The sequence below is a fragment of the Scyliorhinus torazame genome, chromosome 12 (genome assembly GCF_047496885.1).
Source record: "Scyliorhinus torazame isolate Kashiwa2021f chromosome 12, sScyTor2.1, whole genome shotgun sequence".
NCBI classification, from domain to species: domain Eukaryota; kingdom Metazoa; phylum Chordata; class Chondrichthyes; order Carcharhiniformes; family Scyliorhinidae; genus Scyliorhinus; species Scyliorhinus torazame.
Window position 1 is genome coordinate 210,219,700 of NC_092718.1, and position 20,082 is coordinate 210,239,781.

The 20,082-nt window shown below is 51.1% G+C and overlaps 1 protein-coding gene across 2 annotated transcripts in view; it reads right to left on the reverse strand.

The window, feature by feature from the left end:
* Nucleotides 1-20,082, reverse strand: part of LOC140386940 (multidrug and toxin extrusion protein 1-like) — an 89,995-nt gene that overhangs the window by 60,081 nt on the left and 9,832 nt on the right. The window contains exons 1-2 of one of the 2 annotated variants that reach the window (XM_072469850.1): nt 18,232-18,281; nt 6,174-6,275 (exon numbers count right to left, since the gene is read on the reverse strand). In XM_072469850.1, coding sequence (XP_072325951.1) covers nt 6,174-6,260 — 87 coding nt within the window. In that variant the 5' untranslated portion in view covers nt 6,261-6,275; nt 18,232-18,281. Of the gene's footprint in view, nt 1-6,173; nt 6,276-18,231; nt 18,282-20,082 lie in introns of those variants that run through there. The other variant, XM_072469849.1, reaches the window with a different exon arrangement.

The following is a 20,082-nucleotide window of genomic DNA, read 5'->3' on the forward strand; positions in this document are numbered from 1 at the left end:
AGTAGTGAATCTGTGGCATTCTTTACCGCAGAGAGCTGTAGAGGTTAGGTCATTAAGTGTGTTGAAGGCTGAGATAGACAGATTTTTAATCGGTAAGGGAATCTAGAGTTATGGGGATAAGGCGGGAAAGTGGAGTTGAGGATTAGATCAGCCATGATCTTGTTGATGGCAGAGCAGAGTCGATGGGCCGAGAGGCCTATTTACATCTGCTCCTATGCCTTATGATCTTATGAATATTAGATTGGGCAGCACGGTAGCACAAGTGGATGGCACTGTGGCTTCACAGCGCCAGGGTCCCAGGTTCGATTCCCCGCTGGGTCACTGTCTGTGCGGAGTCTGCACGTTCTTCCCATGTCTGCGTGGGTTTCCTCCGGGTGCTCCGGTTTCCTCCCACAGTCCAAAGACGTGCCAGTTAAGTGGATTGGCCATGATAAATTTCCCTTAGTGACCAAAAAGTTTAGGAGGGGTTATTGGGTTACGGGGACAGGGTGGAAGTGAGGGCTTAAGTGGGTCGCTGCAGACTCGATGGGCCGAATGGCCTCCTTCTGCACTGTATGTTCTATGTTCTATTAAAGCTTGTTCAAAGAGGGGCATTTTAGGGATGTTTTGAGAGGAGAGGCAAGTGGAGAGGCAAAAACATTTGAGAAGGAAATTCCAAAGAGATTGCCATTGTTCAAAGAACATTTGACTATCTCGCATCAATCTTTTCCCCACCATCATCCATATTTTCAGCAAACTGGGGCGTCATTCTCCGACCCCCCAGAGGGTCGGAGAATGGCCGTTGGCCGCCGTGAATCCCGCCCCCGCCGGTTGCCGAAGTCTCCGAAGGGAGAAAAGTCGGCGGGGCGTTATTGGCGCCGCTGCCGCGGAGAATGTCACGGGTCTGCGCAAGGCAGCCGATTTTCGGCCTGCCGATATTCTCCCTTCCGGATGGGCCGAAGTCCCGTCGACGTGATGACCGTTCACGTCGACGTGAATCAAACCTCCTTTTCATCGGCGTGACCCGGTGCTCCAGGCTCACGCCGACCAGCGTGGAGGTGAGTGACGGCCTGGGGGGTTGGCTCTGGGCAGGAAATGGCGTGGCCGCAGTCTGAATGCGTGAGGAGAGGTGTGTCTCGGGTTGTGTGTGTGTGTGTGTGCGGCCGGGGGGAGGGGGGGGGGTGTGGTTAGAGTAGGCTGGGCTCCGGGGGAGTGCCGGGAGGGGGTCCGTGCCGGGGTGGAGGTTGGGGGGGTCCGTGCCGTGCCGGGGTGGAGGTTGGGGGGGGGTCCGTGCTGGGGTGGAGGTTGGGGGGGGTCCGTGCTGGGGTGGAGGTTGGGGGGGGGGTCCGTGCCGGGGTGGAGGTTGGGGGGGGGGTCCGTGCTGGGGTGGAGGTTGGGGGGGGTCCGTGCTGGGGTGGAGGTTGGGGGGGGTCCGTGCTGGGGTGGAGGTTGGGGGGGGGGTCCGTGCCGGGGTGGAGGCTGGGGGGGGGGGTCCGTGCTGAGGTGGAGGTTGGGGGGGGTCCGTGCCGTGCCGGGGTGGAGGTTGGGGGGGGTCCGTGCTGTGCCGGGGTGGAGGTTGGGGGGGGTCCGTGCTGGGGTGGAGGTTGGGGGGGGGGTCCGTGCTGGGGTGGAGGTTGGGGGGGGTCCGTGCCGGGGTGGAGGTTGGGGGGGGGGTCCGTGCTGGGGTGGAGGTTGGGGGGGGTCCGTGCTGGGGTGGAGGTTGGGGGGGGTGCGTGCTGGGGTGGAGGTTGGGGGGGGGGTCCGTGCCGGGGTGGAGGCTGGGGGGGGGGTCCGTGCTGAGGTGGAGGTTGGGGGGGGTCCGTGCCGTGCTGGGGTGGAGGTTGGGGGGGGTCCGTGCCGTGCCGGGGTGGAGGTTGGGGGGGGTCCGTGCTGGGGTGGAGCTTGGGGGGGGGTCCGTGCTGGGGTGGAGGTTGGGGGGGTCCGTGCTGGGGTGGAGGTTGGGGGGGGTCCGTGCTGGGGTGGAGGTTGGGGGGGGGGGTCCGTGCCGGGGTGGAGGTTGGGGGGGGGTCCGTGCTGGGGTGGAGGTTGGGGGAGGGTCCGTGCCGTGCCGGGGTGGAGGTTGGGGGGGGTCCGTGCTGTGCCGGGGTGGAGGTTGGGGGGGGTCCGTGCTGGGGTGGAGGTTGGGGGGTGGGTCCGTGCTGGGGTGGAGGTTGGGGGGGGGGGTCCGTGCCGGGGTGGAGGTTGGGGGGGGGTCCGTGCTGGGGTGGAGGTTGGGGGGGGTCCGTGCTGGGGTGGAGGTTGGGGGGGGGTCCGTGCTGGGGTGGAGGTTGGGGGGGGTCCGTGCCGTGCCGGGGTGGAGGTTCGGGGGGGGTCCGTGCCGTGCCGGGGTGGAGGTTGGGGGGGTTCCGTGCCGTTCCGGGGTGGAGGTTGGGGGGGGGTCCGTGCTGGGGTGGAGGTTGGGGGGGGTCCGTGCTGGGGTGGAGGTTGGGGGGGGTCCGTGCTGGGGTGGAGGTTGGGGGGGGTCCGTGCCGGGGTGGAGGTTGGGGGGGGAGTCCGTGCTGGGGTGGAGGTTGGGGGGGGGGGTCCGTGCCGTGCCGGGGTGGAGGTTGGGGGGGGTCCGTGCTGGGGTGGAGGTTGGGGGGGGTCCGTGCCGTGCTGGGGTGGAGGTTGGGGGGGTCCGTGCTGGGGTGGAGGTTGGGGGGGGTCCGTGCCGGGGTGGAGGTTGGGGGGGGGGGGGTCCGTGCTGGGGTGGAGGTTGGGGGGGGTCCGTGCTGGGGTGGAGGTTCGGGGGGGTCCGTGCTGGGGTGGAGGTTGGGGGGGGGGGTCCGTGCTGGGGTGGAGGTTGGGGGGGGGTCCGTGCGAGGTGGAGGTTGGGGGTTGGGGGGGGGTCTGTGCCAAGGAGGGGGATGGGAGGGCAAGTGAGTTGGTCCACCTGGCCAGGTGCCAGCGTCCAACAGTTGGACCCATTCGGTCCATGCCACCTGGCTGGGGGGAGGAGGGGATATGGGCAATGATGACATGTCGTCGTTCCCCTCCCCCTCACCAGGCCGTCATGTTTTCAGATCATCCAGCGATGTTGGCGGCCGTGGTGGCAGCCGCTCATGTCTATGTTGCCCTGGATGAGGAGGAGGAGGAGGAGGATGAGGAGGAGGAGCGTGCCAGAGAGGCGGCGCAGGCTGCCGCAGAGGGGCAGGCAGCAGCCACCCAGGCTGGAGGGACACCTGACCGACAGGACGAGGAGGGGGAGGAGGACGTCGCGGCCCCACGGCAACGGAGGCACCCGAGGGCGCCCCGTGTGTACCGGCCCCGGCAGTCATACCAGGACCTCACGGACCGGGAATGCAGGAGGAGACTCCGGATGAGCCGGGAAACCGTGGCACACATCTGCCACCTGCTGGCACACCTGTCACTGCGTGGCACTGGCGGGGGACACCCTCTCCCCGTGTCCGTCAAGGTTACGGTGGCCCTGAACTTTTATGCAACGGGGTCTTTCCAGGCACCGAGTGGGGACCTGTCCGGCATATCGCAGACATCGGTGCACCGGTGCATCTGGGCAGTGACAGATGCCCTATATGCCATGGCGCACCGCTACATCCGCTTCCCCGTGGACCGGGCCAGCCAAGATGCCCAGGCCGTGGGCTTCTCTGCCGTGGCCGGGTTCCCCATGGTCCAGGGCGCGATCGATGGGATGCACGTCGCCGTGCGGCCACCTGCAGATAACCGGGCCGTGTTCAGTAATAGGAAGGGGACCTATTCGATGAACGTACAGGTGGTCTGCGACCACCGCATGATGATCCTGCACGTCTGCGCCCGTCACCCAGGCAGTGTACATGACTCATTCGTGTTGTCGCGGTCATCCATCCCCGGCATGTACGAGGGACGCCATCCCCGGCTGAGGGGCTGGTTGCTGGGCGACAGGGGCTACCCATTGCGATCGTGGCTGATGACGCCTATACGGAGGCCACGCAATGAGGCGGAGAACCGCTACAATGATGCCCATGTAGCGACAAGGGGAGTGATAGAGAGGTGCTTTGGCTTGCTGAAGATGCGTTTCAGGTGCTTGGACCTCTCTGGGGGCGCCCTCCAGTATCGGTCAGATAGGGTCGGCCGCATCATAGTGGTGTGCTGCGTCCTGCACAACATAGCCCAGCAGAGGGTGTGTGCGCGCTTCTCCTGTGGGTGGGGGGGCAGGGGTAAAAGGTAACAGTGTTAGGCAGGTATATGAATGCACGCCATCGGTTGCGCGTGCATTGCAGAGGTTAAGGATAAGGCTGGATTCACTTGGGATATGGGGGAGGGGGGATATGGGGGAGGGGGGATATGGGGGAGGGGGGATATGGGGGAGGGGGGATATGGGGGAGGGGGGATATGGGGGAGGGGGGATATGGGGAGGGGGGATATGGGGAGGGGGGATATGGGGGATATGGGGGAGGGGGGATATGGGGAGGGGCGGATATGGGGGAGGGGGGATATGGGGGAGGGGTGATATGGGGGAGGGGGGATATGGGGGAGGGGGGATATGGGGGAGGGGGGATATGGGGGAGGGGGGATATGGGTTTGGTGGGATATGGGGGAGGGGGGATATGGGGGAGGGGGGATATGGGGAGGGGGGATATGGGGAGGGGGATATGGGGGAAGGGGATATGGGGGAGGGGGATATGGGGGAGGGGGGATATGGGGAGGGGGGTATATGGGGGAGGGGGGATATGGGGGAGGGGGGATATAGGGGATATGGGGGAGGGGGGGATATGGGGGACGGGGGATATGGGGGAGGGGGGATATGGGGGAGGGGGGATATGGGGAGGGGGGATATGGGGAGGCTCACCCTGCCTGCTCTGACGAGGTCGTTCACCTTCTTGTGGCACTGGGTGCCTGTCCGTGGTGTCAGGGCCACAGCGGTGACGGCCTCTGCCACTTCCCTCCACAGACGCCGGCTGTGGCGTGGGGCAACTCTGCGGCCGTGCCCGGGATACAGGGAGTCCCTCCTCTGCTCCACCGCGTCCAGGAGCGCCTCCACATCGCGTGACTCGAACCTCGGGGCTGAGCGACGGCCAGCCATCCAGTCGGGTGTTGCGGTCGGGTGTTGCGGTCGGGTGGGGGGGGAGCAGCGCGGCCTTATGAGCCGTCACGCCGTGCAGCGCGTATGACGCTGCACGGCGTGAACCACTGTGCAAGCGCGAATCCCGTTACGTCGCTGCTAGCCCATTTCGGGCCGGAGACTATCGACCCATTTTTCCGACGTGACGCAAGTCGGATTTGCGCCGTCTTTTGCGCCGATCGGCGGACTTTCCGCCGATAACGGAGAATTTCGCCCCTGAATCTGGATAGAAATCAGGGGCGAGATTCTCCGACCCCCCGTCGGGTCGGAGAATCGCCGGGGGCTGGCATGAATCCCGCCCCCGCCAGTTGCCGAATTCTCCGGCACCGGCGCCGGTTGGCGGGCCCCCCCCCGCGATTCTCCGTTCCGGATGGGCCGAAGTCCAGCTGCTAAAATGCATGTCCCGCCGGCGTAGATTAAACCACCTACCTTACCGGCGGGGCAAGGCGGCGCGGGCGGGCTCCGGGGTCCTGGGGGGGGCGCGGAGCGATCTGGCCCCGGGGAGTGCCCCCACGGTGGCCTGGCCCGCGATCGGGGCCCACCGATCCGCGGGCGGGCCTGTGCCGTGGGGGCACTCTTTTCCTTCTGCCTTCGCCACGGTCTCCACCATGGCGGAGGCGGAAGAGACTCCCTCCACTGCGCATGCGCGGGAATGCCGTCAGCGGCCGCTGACGCTCCCGCGCATGCGCCGCCCGGAGATGTCATTTCCGCGCCAGCTGGCGGGGCACCAAAGACCTTTTCCGCCAGTTGGCGGGGCGGAAATTTGTCCGCTGCGGGCCTAGCCCCTTAAGGTTGGGGCTCGGCCCCCCAAGATGCGGAGCATTCCGCACCTTTGGGGCGGCGCGATGCCCGACTGATTTGCGCCGTTTCGGGCGCCAGTCGGCGGACATCGCGCCGATACCGGAGAATATCGCCCCAGATTGGGAATTTGGGCTAATTTTTTCTCCTCACCTATGGGTAAAAACAAACATTCTTTCTAGTTGTGGTGATCCATCTTATATATGGTGAAGTGATGTTTTAAAAGAAGGATTTGTTTAAACTAAACTTGAAATTAATAACCACTGCAATCCTGCCTATGTTATACACATGGTGGATTGACTATAAAACAAATTGGCTTATTTTATAATAAACTCACCGCTGTAGCAAGTGAAACGGCATCCAATTCAACTTTTCCTAAATGCCCACAGAATATGGTGCTGACAACATTGAGAAGCAAGATCATCAGCTGTGCCAAAAACTGTGAATAAAGGAAATTCTAATTAAACCAATCAACACTTTCACTGAAAACATTATTCATATCGTCATAAAGGTTTACAGTACAGGAAGAGGGCCTTCGGGCCACCGAGTCCACGCCAGCCATCAAACACCTTTCTATTCTAATACTGTTTTCCAGCACTTGCTCCATAGCCTTGTATGCTATGGAATTTCAAATACCCATCTAAATATTTCTTCAATGTTGTGAGGGTTCCTGCCTCCACCGCCCCTTCAGGCAGCGAGTTCAGATTCTGATGACCCTCTGAGTGAAAACGTTTTCTCCTGCTTCTTACCTTAAATCTATACCCCCTGGCATATTGATCCTCCACTAAGGGGAAGGGTTTCTGACTATCTACCCTATCTGTGTCCTACATCGTGATCATGTCCCCCTCAGCCTTCTCTGTTCTAAGGAAAACAACCCCGGCCTAACCAGCCCCTCTTCCTTGCTCAAAGACTTCAGCCCAGGCATGGCGCGGCACAGTAGTTAGCACTGCAGCCTCACAGCTCCAGGGTCCCGGGTTCAATTCCGACCTCGGGTGACTGTCTGTGCGGAGTCTGCACGTTGCCCCCGTGTCTGCGTGGGTTTCCTCCGGGGGCTCTGGTTTCCTCCCACAGTCCTAAGATGTGTAGGTTAGGCGAATTGGCCATGCTAAATTGCCCCTTGGTGCCCAAAAGGTTAGGTGGGGTTACTGGGTTACGGGGATAGGGTAGAGGCGTGAGCTTAAGTGGGGTGCTCTTTCCAAGGGCTGGTGCAGTCTCGATGGGCGAATGGCCTCCTTCTGCACTGTAAATTCTGTGATTCAACATCCTGACAAAGCTGTGCCAGGTCGTCCTACATGGGGGAAACGTCCAGAAGAACAGCGGTCATTCGCAACAAAGCAGCAGGAGCTCAATGTAAAGGCCGGCATTCTCTTGTGGGGAGCCCGTGTGGTCATCCTGAGGCAATGCCGGAAAACCATTTTGCCGGCCTTGCATCAGTGGACATCTGAAAATGTCCTTCACCAAAATGAAGCTGCTCACCAGGAGCTAGGTGTGGTGGGCAGGGCTCGATGGCGATACCGAGGGTGCAGCAGTGTGAGGTGTGCCAAGAACATCAAAAGCTCCCTTCATCAGCCTCGCTCCACCCATGGGAGTGGCTGGGGTGCCCTTGGGTGCGTTTACATGTTGACATTGCTGCGTCCTTCCTGAGATCAATGTTTTTGCTGCTGATCAATGCCCACTAAAAGTGGGTGGATGTATATCAGCCGTTGCATAGAATATAAGAGCAAGGAGGTTATGTTGGAGCTATATAGAACGTTGGTTAGGCCACAGAGTACTGTCTGCAGTTCTGTTCACCTCGTTATAGTAAGGACTGCACTGGAGGGGGTACAGAGGAGATTCACCAGGATGTTGCCTGGGATGGAGCATCCTGTTGCTTCACAGCTTCACAGGGTCCCAGGTTCGATTCCCGGCTTGGGTCACTGTCTGTGCGGAGTCTGCATGTTCTCCCCGTGTCTCCGTGGGTTTCCTCCGGTTGCTCCGGTTTCCTCCCACAAGTCCCGAAAGACGTGCTTGTTAGGTGAATTGGACATTCTGAATTCTCCCTCCGTGTACCCGAACAGGCGCCGGAATGTGGCGACTAGGGGCTTTTCACAGTAACCTCATTGCAGTGTTAATGTGAGCCTACTTGTGACAATAAATATTATTATTTTTATTGTTACAAGGAGAAATTGGATAGACTTGGATTGTTTTCTTTAGAACAGAGATGGCTGAGGGGGATATGATTGAGGTGTTTACAATTATGGGGAGTTTGGACAGGATAAATAGGAAACAGCTGCTCCCCTTGTCAATCACAAGTGGCATAGTTCTAGGCTAAGGGGCAGGAGAGTCTAAGGGGGCAGGAGAGTCCAAGGGGGCAGGAGAGTCCAAGGGGGCAGGAGAGTCCAAGGGGGCAGGAGAGTCCAAGGGGACTTGACAAAACCAAATTCACTCAGAGGGTGGTGAGAATCTGGAATGCACGGGCTGGGAAGGTAGTGGAGGCTGGAACCTCATAACCTTTAAAAAGCTTGGATGAACACTTGAAACATCATCACACTCAAGGATAGGGGTCAACTGGTGGTAAGTGGGATTAGCGCGAGATAAGGGGTGGTTATTGTGGGTGCAGAAGGGCCTTTTCTGTGCTGTACGGCTCTATGTGTTGTGGGTACATCCTGTTGAAAATGAGTTCCAGGATTTTGACCCAGCGACAGTGAAGGAACGGTGATACATTTCCAATTCAGGGTGTTGTGCGACTTGAAATGAAACTCGCAGATCCTAGTGCTCCCATGTGTCTGCTGCCCTTGTCCTTCTATGTGGTAGCGGTTGCAGATTTTTAAGGTGCTGTCAAGGGAACGTTAATGAGTTGCTTTTGCACATCTTGTAGATGGTAAACACTGCTGTCACTGTGCATTGATGGTGGTGGGAATGGATGCTTAAAGTGGTGAATGGGGTGCTGATCAATTGGACTGCTTTGTCCTGGATGGTGTCAAGCGTCTTGAGTGTATTACAATCCCGGACTAGACCCCAACATTTTCTTGGTACTTGACAGGAACCGCAATACTTTTTTAAAAATGTGTACAACTGTGAGGTGTAATTCCACCGACAAATAGTTATTATGATATATTAAAACAAACTTTACTACTAATACAGTAATAAACCAACTCAACATCACAGAAATAGCTTACAATAACAGTTAAACAATGCTTAACAATAAAAGGAAACACTTTAACTTCTAGCTGATACCTTCTCTGTCTCCAATCAGGCAACACCCATCACAGGTTAAAAAAAAAACATTTTAAAATAAAGTTAGCAAACACAGGATTACTTGCCATTCTTTAAATATAAATTTATTTGAAAGATTGCTTGTAGAGGGAGATAGATAGATAGAGAGAGAGAGATCCTTTCAGTAAACAGCCAGAAGACCCCTGCCTGTTAGATTTATGCTGGACCTGACAACCTTCTGTAAAAGCTACTGTCCAGCTCACAGTTTCCAGAAAACCTAACCAAATACTGACCGTGACTGACCTGGCTCCTCCCGTTCACTCAAATCCCATGACATACTTAAGTTTAAACAACCACTACCCAGGGAATCCACAGAAATCATAACAAAACCCCATGAGGTCTCTCCTGGTAAACATAAGCATGGTTTGAAAGAATGATTAACTCACTTTTACATCTTAATTGCACCTTTTGCAGCCACAATGTCTGTCTGTCTTTTAAACCAGGATTAAAGAAAACATGACTGCAGCAGGTACAGACCTTAGCCCACGTTTAAAAAAATGTATAATACAATACATGTACCAATTACTTACATTCATCACAAGTGTTGTAGGAGCTGCACTCGGCCAAGCAAGAAGAGAGTATTCCATCACACTCCTGAGTTGTGCCTTCTAGATGGCGGGCAGGCTTCGGAGAATCAGGAGGTGAGTTACTTGACACAGGATTTCCTCAGCGCCAATCAGACGGGCATTGCGCCGCCCCAAAGGTGCGGAATGCTCCGCATCTTTGGGGGCCGAGCCCCAACATTGAGGGGCTAGGCCGACGCCGCAGGGATTCCCGCCCCGCCAGCTGGCGGAAATGGCCTTTGGTGCCCCGCCAGCTGGCGCGGAAATGACAACTCGGGGCGGCGCATGCGCGGGAGCGTCAGCGTCCGCTGACAGTTTCCCACGCATGCGCAGTGGAGGGAGTCTCTTCCGCCTCCGTCATGGTGGAGACCGTGGCGGAGGCGGAAGGGAAAGAGTGCCCCCACGGCACAGGCCCGCCCGCGGATCGGTGGGCCCCGATCGCGGGCCAGGCCACCGTGGGGGCATCCCCCGGGGCCAGATCGCCCCACGCCCCCCCCAGGACCCCGGAGCCCGCCCACGCCGCCTTGTCCCGCCGTTCAAAAGGTGGGCTAATCCACGCCGGCGGGACAGGCAATTTATCGGCGGGACTTCGGCCCATCCGGGCCGGAGAATCGAGCGGGATTCCCGCCCCCGCCGAATATCCGGTGCCGGAGACTTCGGCAATCGGCGGGGGCGGGATTCACGCCAGCCCCCGGCGATTCTCCGACCCGGCAGGGGGTCGGAGAATGACGCCCCAGATTCCTGTGTGCGAGGTATACCTCCAACTAAGGCAGTCACTCTCACCTAACCTCTTCAGCTCTTTTGTCCATGTTTGAACCAAGGCTGTAATGAAGTCAGGAACTGAGGTGCCCTGGTGGAACCCAAACTGAGCAGCAGTGAGAAGATTATTGCTGAGTAAGGGTTTCCTGATGGCACTGCCAATGAAACCTTCCATTATTCCAATGTTGGTCGCGGATAGACTGATGGTGCAATCATTTGCTCCATCTCCCGGTTGTAGTCATACCTGGCACATAGGAAGATGGTTGTGGTTATTGGATGTCAGCCATCTTAGCTTCAGGCCATCACTGCAGGAGTTCCTCAGAATAGTGTCCCAGGCCCAGCCATCCTCAGCTGTTCATTAATGGCCTTCTCGCCAATGTAAGATCAGTAATTTGTCACTCCTGCTTGTACATGCTCGTATTGTAGTTGCACTGGAACATTTTGTCTCGTGATGCAGCTCATTCTGGAGCACAGTTGTTCAGTACCAATGCCATGATGTCAGGGCCCATACCCTCTGAAGTGTCCCATGCCCTCAGCTGTTTCTTGATATCACGTGGAGAGTGATTGGGTGAAGACTGGTATTGGTATTACTGGGGACCTCAGAAGGAGATCCAAAACCACTGGGTTGCTGTGCACTGGAATCTAACACATACATTATCCATGCATCTGCCTGACCAGAGGTCAGTGCCAGGCTGCTAGCATGACTTGGTCCTAAACATTCTGCACAGAACTCCAAAGCAGACACATGCGCGGCTATCAAAACAATAACTGGCATGGTAGCACAGTGGTTAGTGTTATGGGCCAGGGTTTAGAGAATCCCAAAGTGGATCATGGAGTTCACCTGACCCACAACTTTTAATAGATTGTGGTATGGGGAGCACACGGCCCACTCTACAGGTGTGGTACAGCAGAAATGGAAAGGTATTTTTTAAAGCAAAACAATGTTTTATTCTATGAATTCAAGTTAACCTTTTTAAAACAAACAGTGAACAACTTAGCAACCATTAATTCAAATACAACCCCCAAAGAATACAACACTAAGTAATCCGTAAGCTGTCCTTTTAACATCCAGAAGACTTTTTTTAAAAAACCTTTAAACAGAAGCACATATAGTTAAAGTCACTACTGCGAGTAGTTATTAGTTTTGAATCACCAAAGGATCGATTTACATTCTTTAGATTACAGAGGGAGAGACTAATACCCCTTCTGGCTGTGACTGCAGCTATGCAGCTCTGAAAACAAAACTAAAACACATCCTGCAGCAAACAGCCTAAAACGAAAGTAAAAAGCTGATAGACAGCCCAGCTCCACCCACTCTCTGACATCACTGAGGTAATAAACACCCATTTCTTAAAGGTACTCTCACTACAGATACTTATATACATACCCATTTATAAACACCCATTTCTGAAAGATACTCTCACATGACACCTCCCCCAAGAAACAAAATAAACCATCAACTTCAAGATGGTTTCATTTTTCACCTTTTCACAATCCTTTAAGAAATGCACACAGAAAATATACTTTTTCGTTTCAAAAAACACCACACGCAAACAGGTATAATAATATAGTCCATTTTTTTTCGTTCTTCTTCCTCCAACTGAAATCCTTCTCCATTGATAGTCTCTTTGAACAAAAAGGTCTCTGCACGATTCGTCCATTTCTCTATGCCTCGGCATTTCTCTTTAAAGTCAGATCCTTTAGTTCAATCTGATCATAGTGTCCCTTGTAATTCTCCAACACAAGAGCATTGGTTATCACAGCTTTCAGGCCATCAAATGCCTGTTGAAACTCCGCTGTCCACTGGAATTTGTTACGCATCTTGAGCAAATCCGTCAGTGAAGCAATCGCGCTACAGAAATCTTTCACCAATGTTCGATCAAATCCACTCATGCCAAGAAATCGTATTATTTCCTTTCGTCTTGAGGGTATCAGAAACTCCTCAATAACTGGTGTTTTCACATCCCGTTTGACCATTCGACCCTGTCCGATTGTGTGGCCAAGGAAAGTGAATTGGGCTTTTCCAAATTCACTTTTGGCTAGGTTTATCACCAAACCCATCTCCTGAAGTCGATCGAATAACTCCATCAGATGTTTTAAATGTTCTGTCCATGTCTGGCTGAAAATTAGATCGTCAATGTATACCGTACAATTGGGTAACCCTAAAACAAATTTGTTAGTTAACTGTTGAAATGTGGCTGGTGCGTTTTTCATGCCAAATGGCATAACTTTGAATTGGTACATACCATCTAGAGTCACAAAAGCTGAAATCTCCTTCGCCCTTTCGGATAAAGGTACCTGCCAGTAACCTTTAAGTAAATCCAGTTTGGAAATAAAAGCTGATTGTCCAACTTTCTCAATGCAATCCTCCAAACGTGAGATAGGATAAGAGTCCGTTCTTGTAACTACATTAACCTTTCTATAGTCCACACACAACCGTTGGGTACCGTCTGGTTTAGGTACCATCACTATGGGTGAGCTCCATTGGCTGCAACTCACTTCAATTATGCCATTTTTAAGCATACTCTCAATCTCTTTGTTAACCTGTGCCAATTTTAAAAGGTTAAGTCTGTCTGGATGTTGTTTGATTGGAACAGCATTTCCCACATCTACATCATGAATAGCCATTTTAGTACTTCCCAATTTATCTCTACAAACCTGCCCATGTGATATCAATAACTCTTTCAGGTCAGTCCATTTTTCCGCTGGAAGGTAACTCAACAATTTATCCCAATTTTTAAGAAATCCTCATTCTCCAATTTAATTTGAGGTATGTCAAATTCAGTCATCTGGATTTGGTTCGGCACTTTGAGTTAGAATCATTAAAACCTCCTCCTATTACTTTCCTTCCCTTTCAAAGTACCTTTTAAGCATATTCACATGACATACTCGGTGAGTTTTCCTTCTTTCTGGTGTTTTTACCACATAATTCACCTCAATTAATTTCCTTTCAATCTGATACGGTCCACAAAACCTAGCTTTTAAAGGCTCACCTACCACTGGTCACAATACTATAACTTTATCTCCACTGGCAAAACTACGAACTTTGGATTTCTTGTCCGCTACCCGCTTCATCACATTTTGTGCAACTTTTAAATTTTGTCTAGCCAATTCACCGGCTCTATTTAATCGTTCCATAAAATTTGACACGTAATCCAACAATGTAATTTTCGATTTCTCACTCACCAATTTTTCCTTAATCAATTTAAGTGGTCCTCTTACCTCATGACCAAAAATTAGTTCAAAATGACTGAATTTGGTTGATTCATTAGGTGCATATCTAATTGCAAACAGTACGAATGGAATTCCTTTATCCCAATCCTCTGGATAATCGTGACAATACGCCCTCAACATTGTCTTTAATGTCTGATGCCACCTTTCTAACGCACCCTGCGATTCTGGATGGTACGCAGTTGATTTGAATTGTTTTATTCCTAAACTATCCATAACTTCTTTGAATAACCTCGAGGTGAAATATGATCCTTGATCCGATTGTATTTCTGTGGGTAGTCCATATCTAGTAAAGAATTTAAGTAACTTCTGCACAATCATTTTAGCTGTAATATTACGTACTGGAATGGACTCTGGAAACCTAGTAGACACATCCATTACAGTCAAAAGATATTGATTCCCACTTTTAGTTTTAGGAAGCGGTCCTACACAATCGATTAGGACCCTTGTAAAAGGTTCCTCAAATGCTGGAATGGGTATTAAGGGCGCTGGTTTTATCACTGCTTGAGGTTTCCCTATCACTTGACATGTGTGACATGATTGACAAAATTCAACTCATCTTTATGTAGTCCAGGCCAATAAAACTGTTTTTGGATTTTAGCTTGAGTTTTCCTTATTCCCAAATGACCTCCCACTGATACCCCATGTGCAACTCGCAACGCCTTCTTTCTGTACCCTACCGGCAATACTACTTGATGAACTTCTGCCCACTTTTCATCCGCCTGCATATGTAATGATCTCCATTTTCTCATCAAGACATCACCTTTACGGTAATAACACTCTGGTATACTCTCAGATTCCTCTTCCGTGTATGCTTTCTGATGCATCCATTTTATTTCTATATCTTTTTGTTATAACTCCGCCAGTTTTCCTGAACTAAAAATATCCGCCTCATCTGCTACCTGTTCTTGTTCTTGTTCAACCATCTGATCAAAAATCGTTTCTGATAATTGCACTTCAACTTCATCTTCACGCTTTGATTTATCCTCTTGTCTTAACTTGTGACTTTGCGACCTTGTTACGACACAATCTGGAAAAATCCCAGGATATTCGTCCTTCAACCCTTCAGTTGTCTGATTTTCCACTGGCTTAACAACCACAGTAGGCATCACGCCCACCTGCAATCCAGCTATATCATTACCCAAGATGAACTGTATTCCTGGACAAGATAGTTTATCTATTACTCCTACTACCACTTCACCACTCTTGACTGGACTTTCCAACCTTACCTTATATAATGGAACACTACTCCTCTCACCCTGAATTCCACATATTACCACCTTTTCTGGCAACATTCTTCCCAAACTACATAACTTCTCATCTCTTACGATTAAAGATTGATTAGCTCTCGTATCTCTTAAAATTGTGACTTCTTTACCTGCTCCTCCTGATACACGTGAGTAAACGTTACCCACACAAGTAAATTCTTTTTTAATCTGAGGTACACTCTCCTTATTATCTCCCATCAGATCCCCTTTACCTTTACCACTTGAGTATTTTTCATGTCCTCAGTTTCTATCCCTCACAGGCTGAAACTGATGTCAGAAACCAAGCTTTGATTTATGAACTAATTCACAATCATCTGCCATTTCTGCTGCTAACCTCACTACATCAGGAATTGATTTTTTAAACTCCTCCAAAAGTACAATTTCGCTGAGAGCTTCATACGTTTTGTCTATTTTCAAAGCCCTTATCCACCTATCAAAATTAATCTGTTTGATCCTTTCAAACTCCATGTATGTTTGACCAAATTCTTTCCTTAAATTTCTGAACCTTTGTCTGTAGGCTTCAGGCACTAGTTCATATGCACCTAAGATGGATTTTTTCACCTCCTCATAAGTCCCAGATACCTCCTTCGGTAGTGATGCAAACACTTCACGAGCCCTACCTACTGGCTTTGTTTGAATCAGTAATACCCACATGTCCTATGGCCATTTCGTTTGTTTAGCCACATTCTCAAATGAAATGAAAAAGGCTTCTACCACCCTCTCGTCAAACCTTGGCAATGCTTGGACATATTTAAATAGATTCCACCAAGCCTTCAACTATGATGCTCTTTCTCACTATCCTCATCACTACCATCCAACTGTACGTTTCCCTTTACGTCTGCCAATTTTAACTGACTATCATATTTCATGTCCATTTTCTGAAGTTCAAACTCTCTCTCTTTATCTTTTTCCCTAATCTGTATCTCCCGTTCTCTTTCTTTTTGTTCTGCTCGGGCTATTCTTGTTGTTTTCCTTTCTTCTCCCTCTTTTTCCTCTCTCTCTTTCTCTTTCTTTTTCCTCTCTCTCTCTTTCATATTCAAGCTGCTTTAATTCTTTCTCATGTTCCATTTGTTTAATTTGTAACTGAATCTTTGCCATTTCCAATGAGTCAAACTATATTCAGGCAACTTTAAATGCTTAGCCACCACCGTAATTACATCATCTTTTCACATTTTGTCAGGTAATGTTAACTGCAATGTGTTTGCCAAATCCAACAGTCTGCTTTTAGTCTCTGTCTGTAAGGTACTGCGTGTGACCGTCTCCACCCCTAAAAACTTCTGAAAGAGCCATTGTCCACAACACACTCCCTACTGACTAGAATACCACACCTGAAAAGCAACCACAATATGCTCACCCCTCACTATCTTTAAGTACACAAAGCCAATCCAATAGATAGACTTTTATTCTGGATGAGCCCCCAATTTGTTATGGGTCAGGGTTTAGGGAACCCCAAAGTATATCATTGGGTTCACCTGACCCACAACTTTTAATAGATTGTGGTATGGAGAGCACACGGCCCACTCTACAGGTGTGGTACAGCAAAAATGGAAAAATATTTTTTAAAGCAGAACAATGTTTATTCTATGAATTCAAGTTAATCTTTTTAAAACAAACAGTGAACAACTTAGCAACCATTAATTTAAATACAACCCCAAAAGAATACAACGCTAAGTAATCCGTAAGCTGTCCTTTTAACATCCAGAAGACTTTTAAAAAAACCTTTGAACAGAAGCACATCAGGTTAAAGTCCCTACTGCGAGCAGTTATTAGTTTTAAATCAACAAAGGATTGATTTACATTCTTTAGATGACAGAGGGAGACTCTAATACACCTTCTGGCTGTGACTGCAGCTATGCAGCTCTGAAAACAAAACTAAAACACACTTTGCAGCAAACAGCCTAAAACGAAAGTAAAAAGCTGACAGACAGCCCAGCTCCACCCACTCTCTGACATCACCGCAGTAATAAACACCCATTTCTTAAAGGTACTCTCACTACAGATACTTATATACACACCCATTTATAAACACCCATTTCTTAAAAAAAATATATTTTTGTTGAAATATTTGTAAAATGTTACAACAAAAACAGAAAAAGAACAATGGGCGTTAAACATTAACATAGTGCAGAAATAGATATTTCCCCGAACGGCTCTGTCTTCACAGACCATTGAATATAACAAAAAACAAACACACAACACTAACCCCCCCCCCCACCCCACCCCTCGGACAGCTGCTACTGCCGACATTTTAAATTAAATTCCCCCAAGAAAGTCGACAATCGACTGCCACCTCCGGGAGAACCCTAACACTGATCCTCTTAAGGCAAACTTTATTTTCTCAAGGCTGAGAAACCCAGCCATGTCACTAACCCAGGTCTCTACACTCAGGGGGTTCGGGTCCCTCCACAATAACAGGATCCGTCTCCGGGCTACCAGGGAGGCAAAGGCCAGGATGTCGGCCTCTTTCACCCCCTGAACTCCCGGGTCGTCTGACACCCCAAAGATCGCCACCTCTGGGAATCGGGATTCACGCCAGCCCCCGGCGATTCTCCGACCCGGCGGGTTCAGCACACCGTTGGGATGCTCCGTTTCACCAGCTGGTCAATGGGGTTTCCCGTTCTGGGATAGCCCCACTGCGTTGGGAAACTCCCGGGCTGCCGGCAAAGCGGAGAATCCTGACGGCGGAGAATTCAGCCCCAAAACGAAGGACGGATAAATGGTGAGCAGCTGTTAGAGATGTCAAGAAAATTCCTGGTGACCCGCTTTGAACCCAAGGTGGCAGCATTCTTCCAGCTGAGCTTTAGTCTCGAGATTTTGAAGCATGTGATTTGAAGTTTGTTTTAAGCACGGTTAATTCTTGGCTGTCGAATTGAAGCAGTTGCCAGCCGAACGTAAAGGTATTTCGCGCTGTAGACTTTCATTTTTTTTCTTCTAAATTTAGTGTAGCCAATTATTTATTTCCCAATTAAGGGGCAATTTAGCGTGGCCAATCCACCTACCCTGCACATCTTTGGGTTGTGGGGGTGAAACCCACGCAGACACGGGGAGAATGTGCAAACTCCACACGGACAGTGACCCAGGGCCGGGACTCGAACCCGGGTCCTCAGCACCGTGAGGCAGCAATGCTAACCACTGTACTACATGCCGTCCCTGCTATAGACTTTCATGTAGCGTTTTCATACATCAGAATATATTTAATCTGTCTGATATAATATTTGGAGGGGCATCGTCATTATTGAATATCTAAACGCCTAACTCAATGCAAAATATCTTTATGTTGTAGCAAATTGATAGGTTCTGCAAACAATGCAAATTTTACCTGAAAAACTGATGCTGCCACTAAGAGTTCACCTGAGAGACATCTATTTCAGAGGAGGCGTTCACCAACAATACACTGAGCTGGGGAGAATGCACACAAATTGGCCTGTCCAAATCAAAGGATGTTTGCAACACCACAGTCATTTTGACGAGAGGGGCACAGTGGTTAGCACTGCTGCCTCACAGCTCCAGAGTCCCAGGTTCAATTCCGGCCTCGGGTGACTGACTGTGTGGAGTTTGGATTTCGATTTGGATTGGATTTGTTTATTGTCACGTGTACCGAGGTACAGTGAAAAGTATTTTTCTGCGAGCAGCTCAACAGATCATTAAGTACATGGGAAGAAAAGGGAAGAAAAGAAAATGCATAATAGGGCAACACAACATATACAATGTAACTACATAAGCACTGGCATCAGATGAAGCATACAGGGTGTAGTGTTAATGAAGTCAGTCCATAAGAGGGTCATTTAGGAGTCTGGTAACAGCGGGGAAGAAGCTGTTTTTGAGTCTGTTCGTGCGTGTTCTCAGACTTCTGTATCTCCTGCCCGATGGAAGAAGTTGGAAGAGTGAGTAAGCCGGGTGGGAGGGGTCTTTGATTATACTGCCCGCTTTCCCCAGGCAACGGGAGGTGTAGATGGAGTCAATGGATGGGAGGCAGGTTCGTGTGATGGACTTTCGCCCCGTGTCTGCGTGGGTTTCCTCCAGGCGCTCCGGTTTCCTCCCACAGCCCAAAGGTGTGCGGGTTAGGTGGATTTACACTCTAAATTGCACCTTAGCTTCCAAAAAGGTTAGGTGGGGTTACTGGGTTATGGGGATAGGGTGGAGGCGTAAGGTGCTCTTTCCAAGGGCCGAGGCCAACCCGATGGGCCGAATGGACTCCTTCTGCACTGTAAATTCTATGATTCTTTGAGAGAGAATTAATTACTATTGTATTTTGATAATGATTTGTATGTTTGGTAATCAAATGATATGCCGAAAATAATATGTACCATTAAAAATTCCCAACATTAGCGTGACGTTTTAGGAGTGTGCTGACTTTGTATTGTCCGCTCCAATGGTTCAGGAGTTTTAATTTGTAAATGGAAAGTTAAATTAGTTCAGCTATTTTTTTTAAATACCAACTGAGCCAAGGTCATTGAAGACCTGGTATGAGTTGACATATTTCCATTGCAATTGAGAGAAGTACTTGGTGTTATAACATTTACCCAGGACAGCATTTGCATTAATGTACAGATTCTGAACCATGGACTGGATTCTGTGCACCCCGACGCTGAAATCACGTTCGGCGACGGGGCGGAGGACCCATTTTGGCTCCGAAATCGGGAGCGGCGCCAGTTTTTCAATTCTCCGCCCCCTGAAATTCGGCGTACTCGTGCGTTCACACCATTCGGGCCATGGAGCCCGGCCCGGCCGGTGCAGGCCGCCACCATGCGCACGCGCGGCCTCTGAACCGGAAGTGCTCTGCGCTGGCTCCCCTGCTGGACCCCAGCAAAACGGGGAATTGGTGGCCTACTGACGGCACTTTCCCTGGCGTGAAAGACTACAGTTTACATTTTCTGCCTGCTTAATTACAATGCTGTACATAATAAAAGGCTACTTGTGTTAAAGTTAAAAATCTGGGGCAAAAGTCTCCGGAAACGGCGCGATGTCCGCCGACTGGCGCCCAAACCGGCGCAAATCAGACGGGCATCGTGCCGCCCCAAAGGTGCGGAATGCTCCGCATCTTTGGGGGCCGAGCCCCAACCTTAAGGGGCTAGGTCGGCACCGGACGAATTTCCGCCCCGCCAGCTGGCGGAAAAAGCCTTTGGTGCCCCGCCAGTTGGCGCGGAAATGACATCTCCGGGCGGCGCAT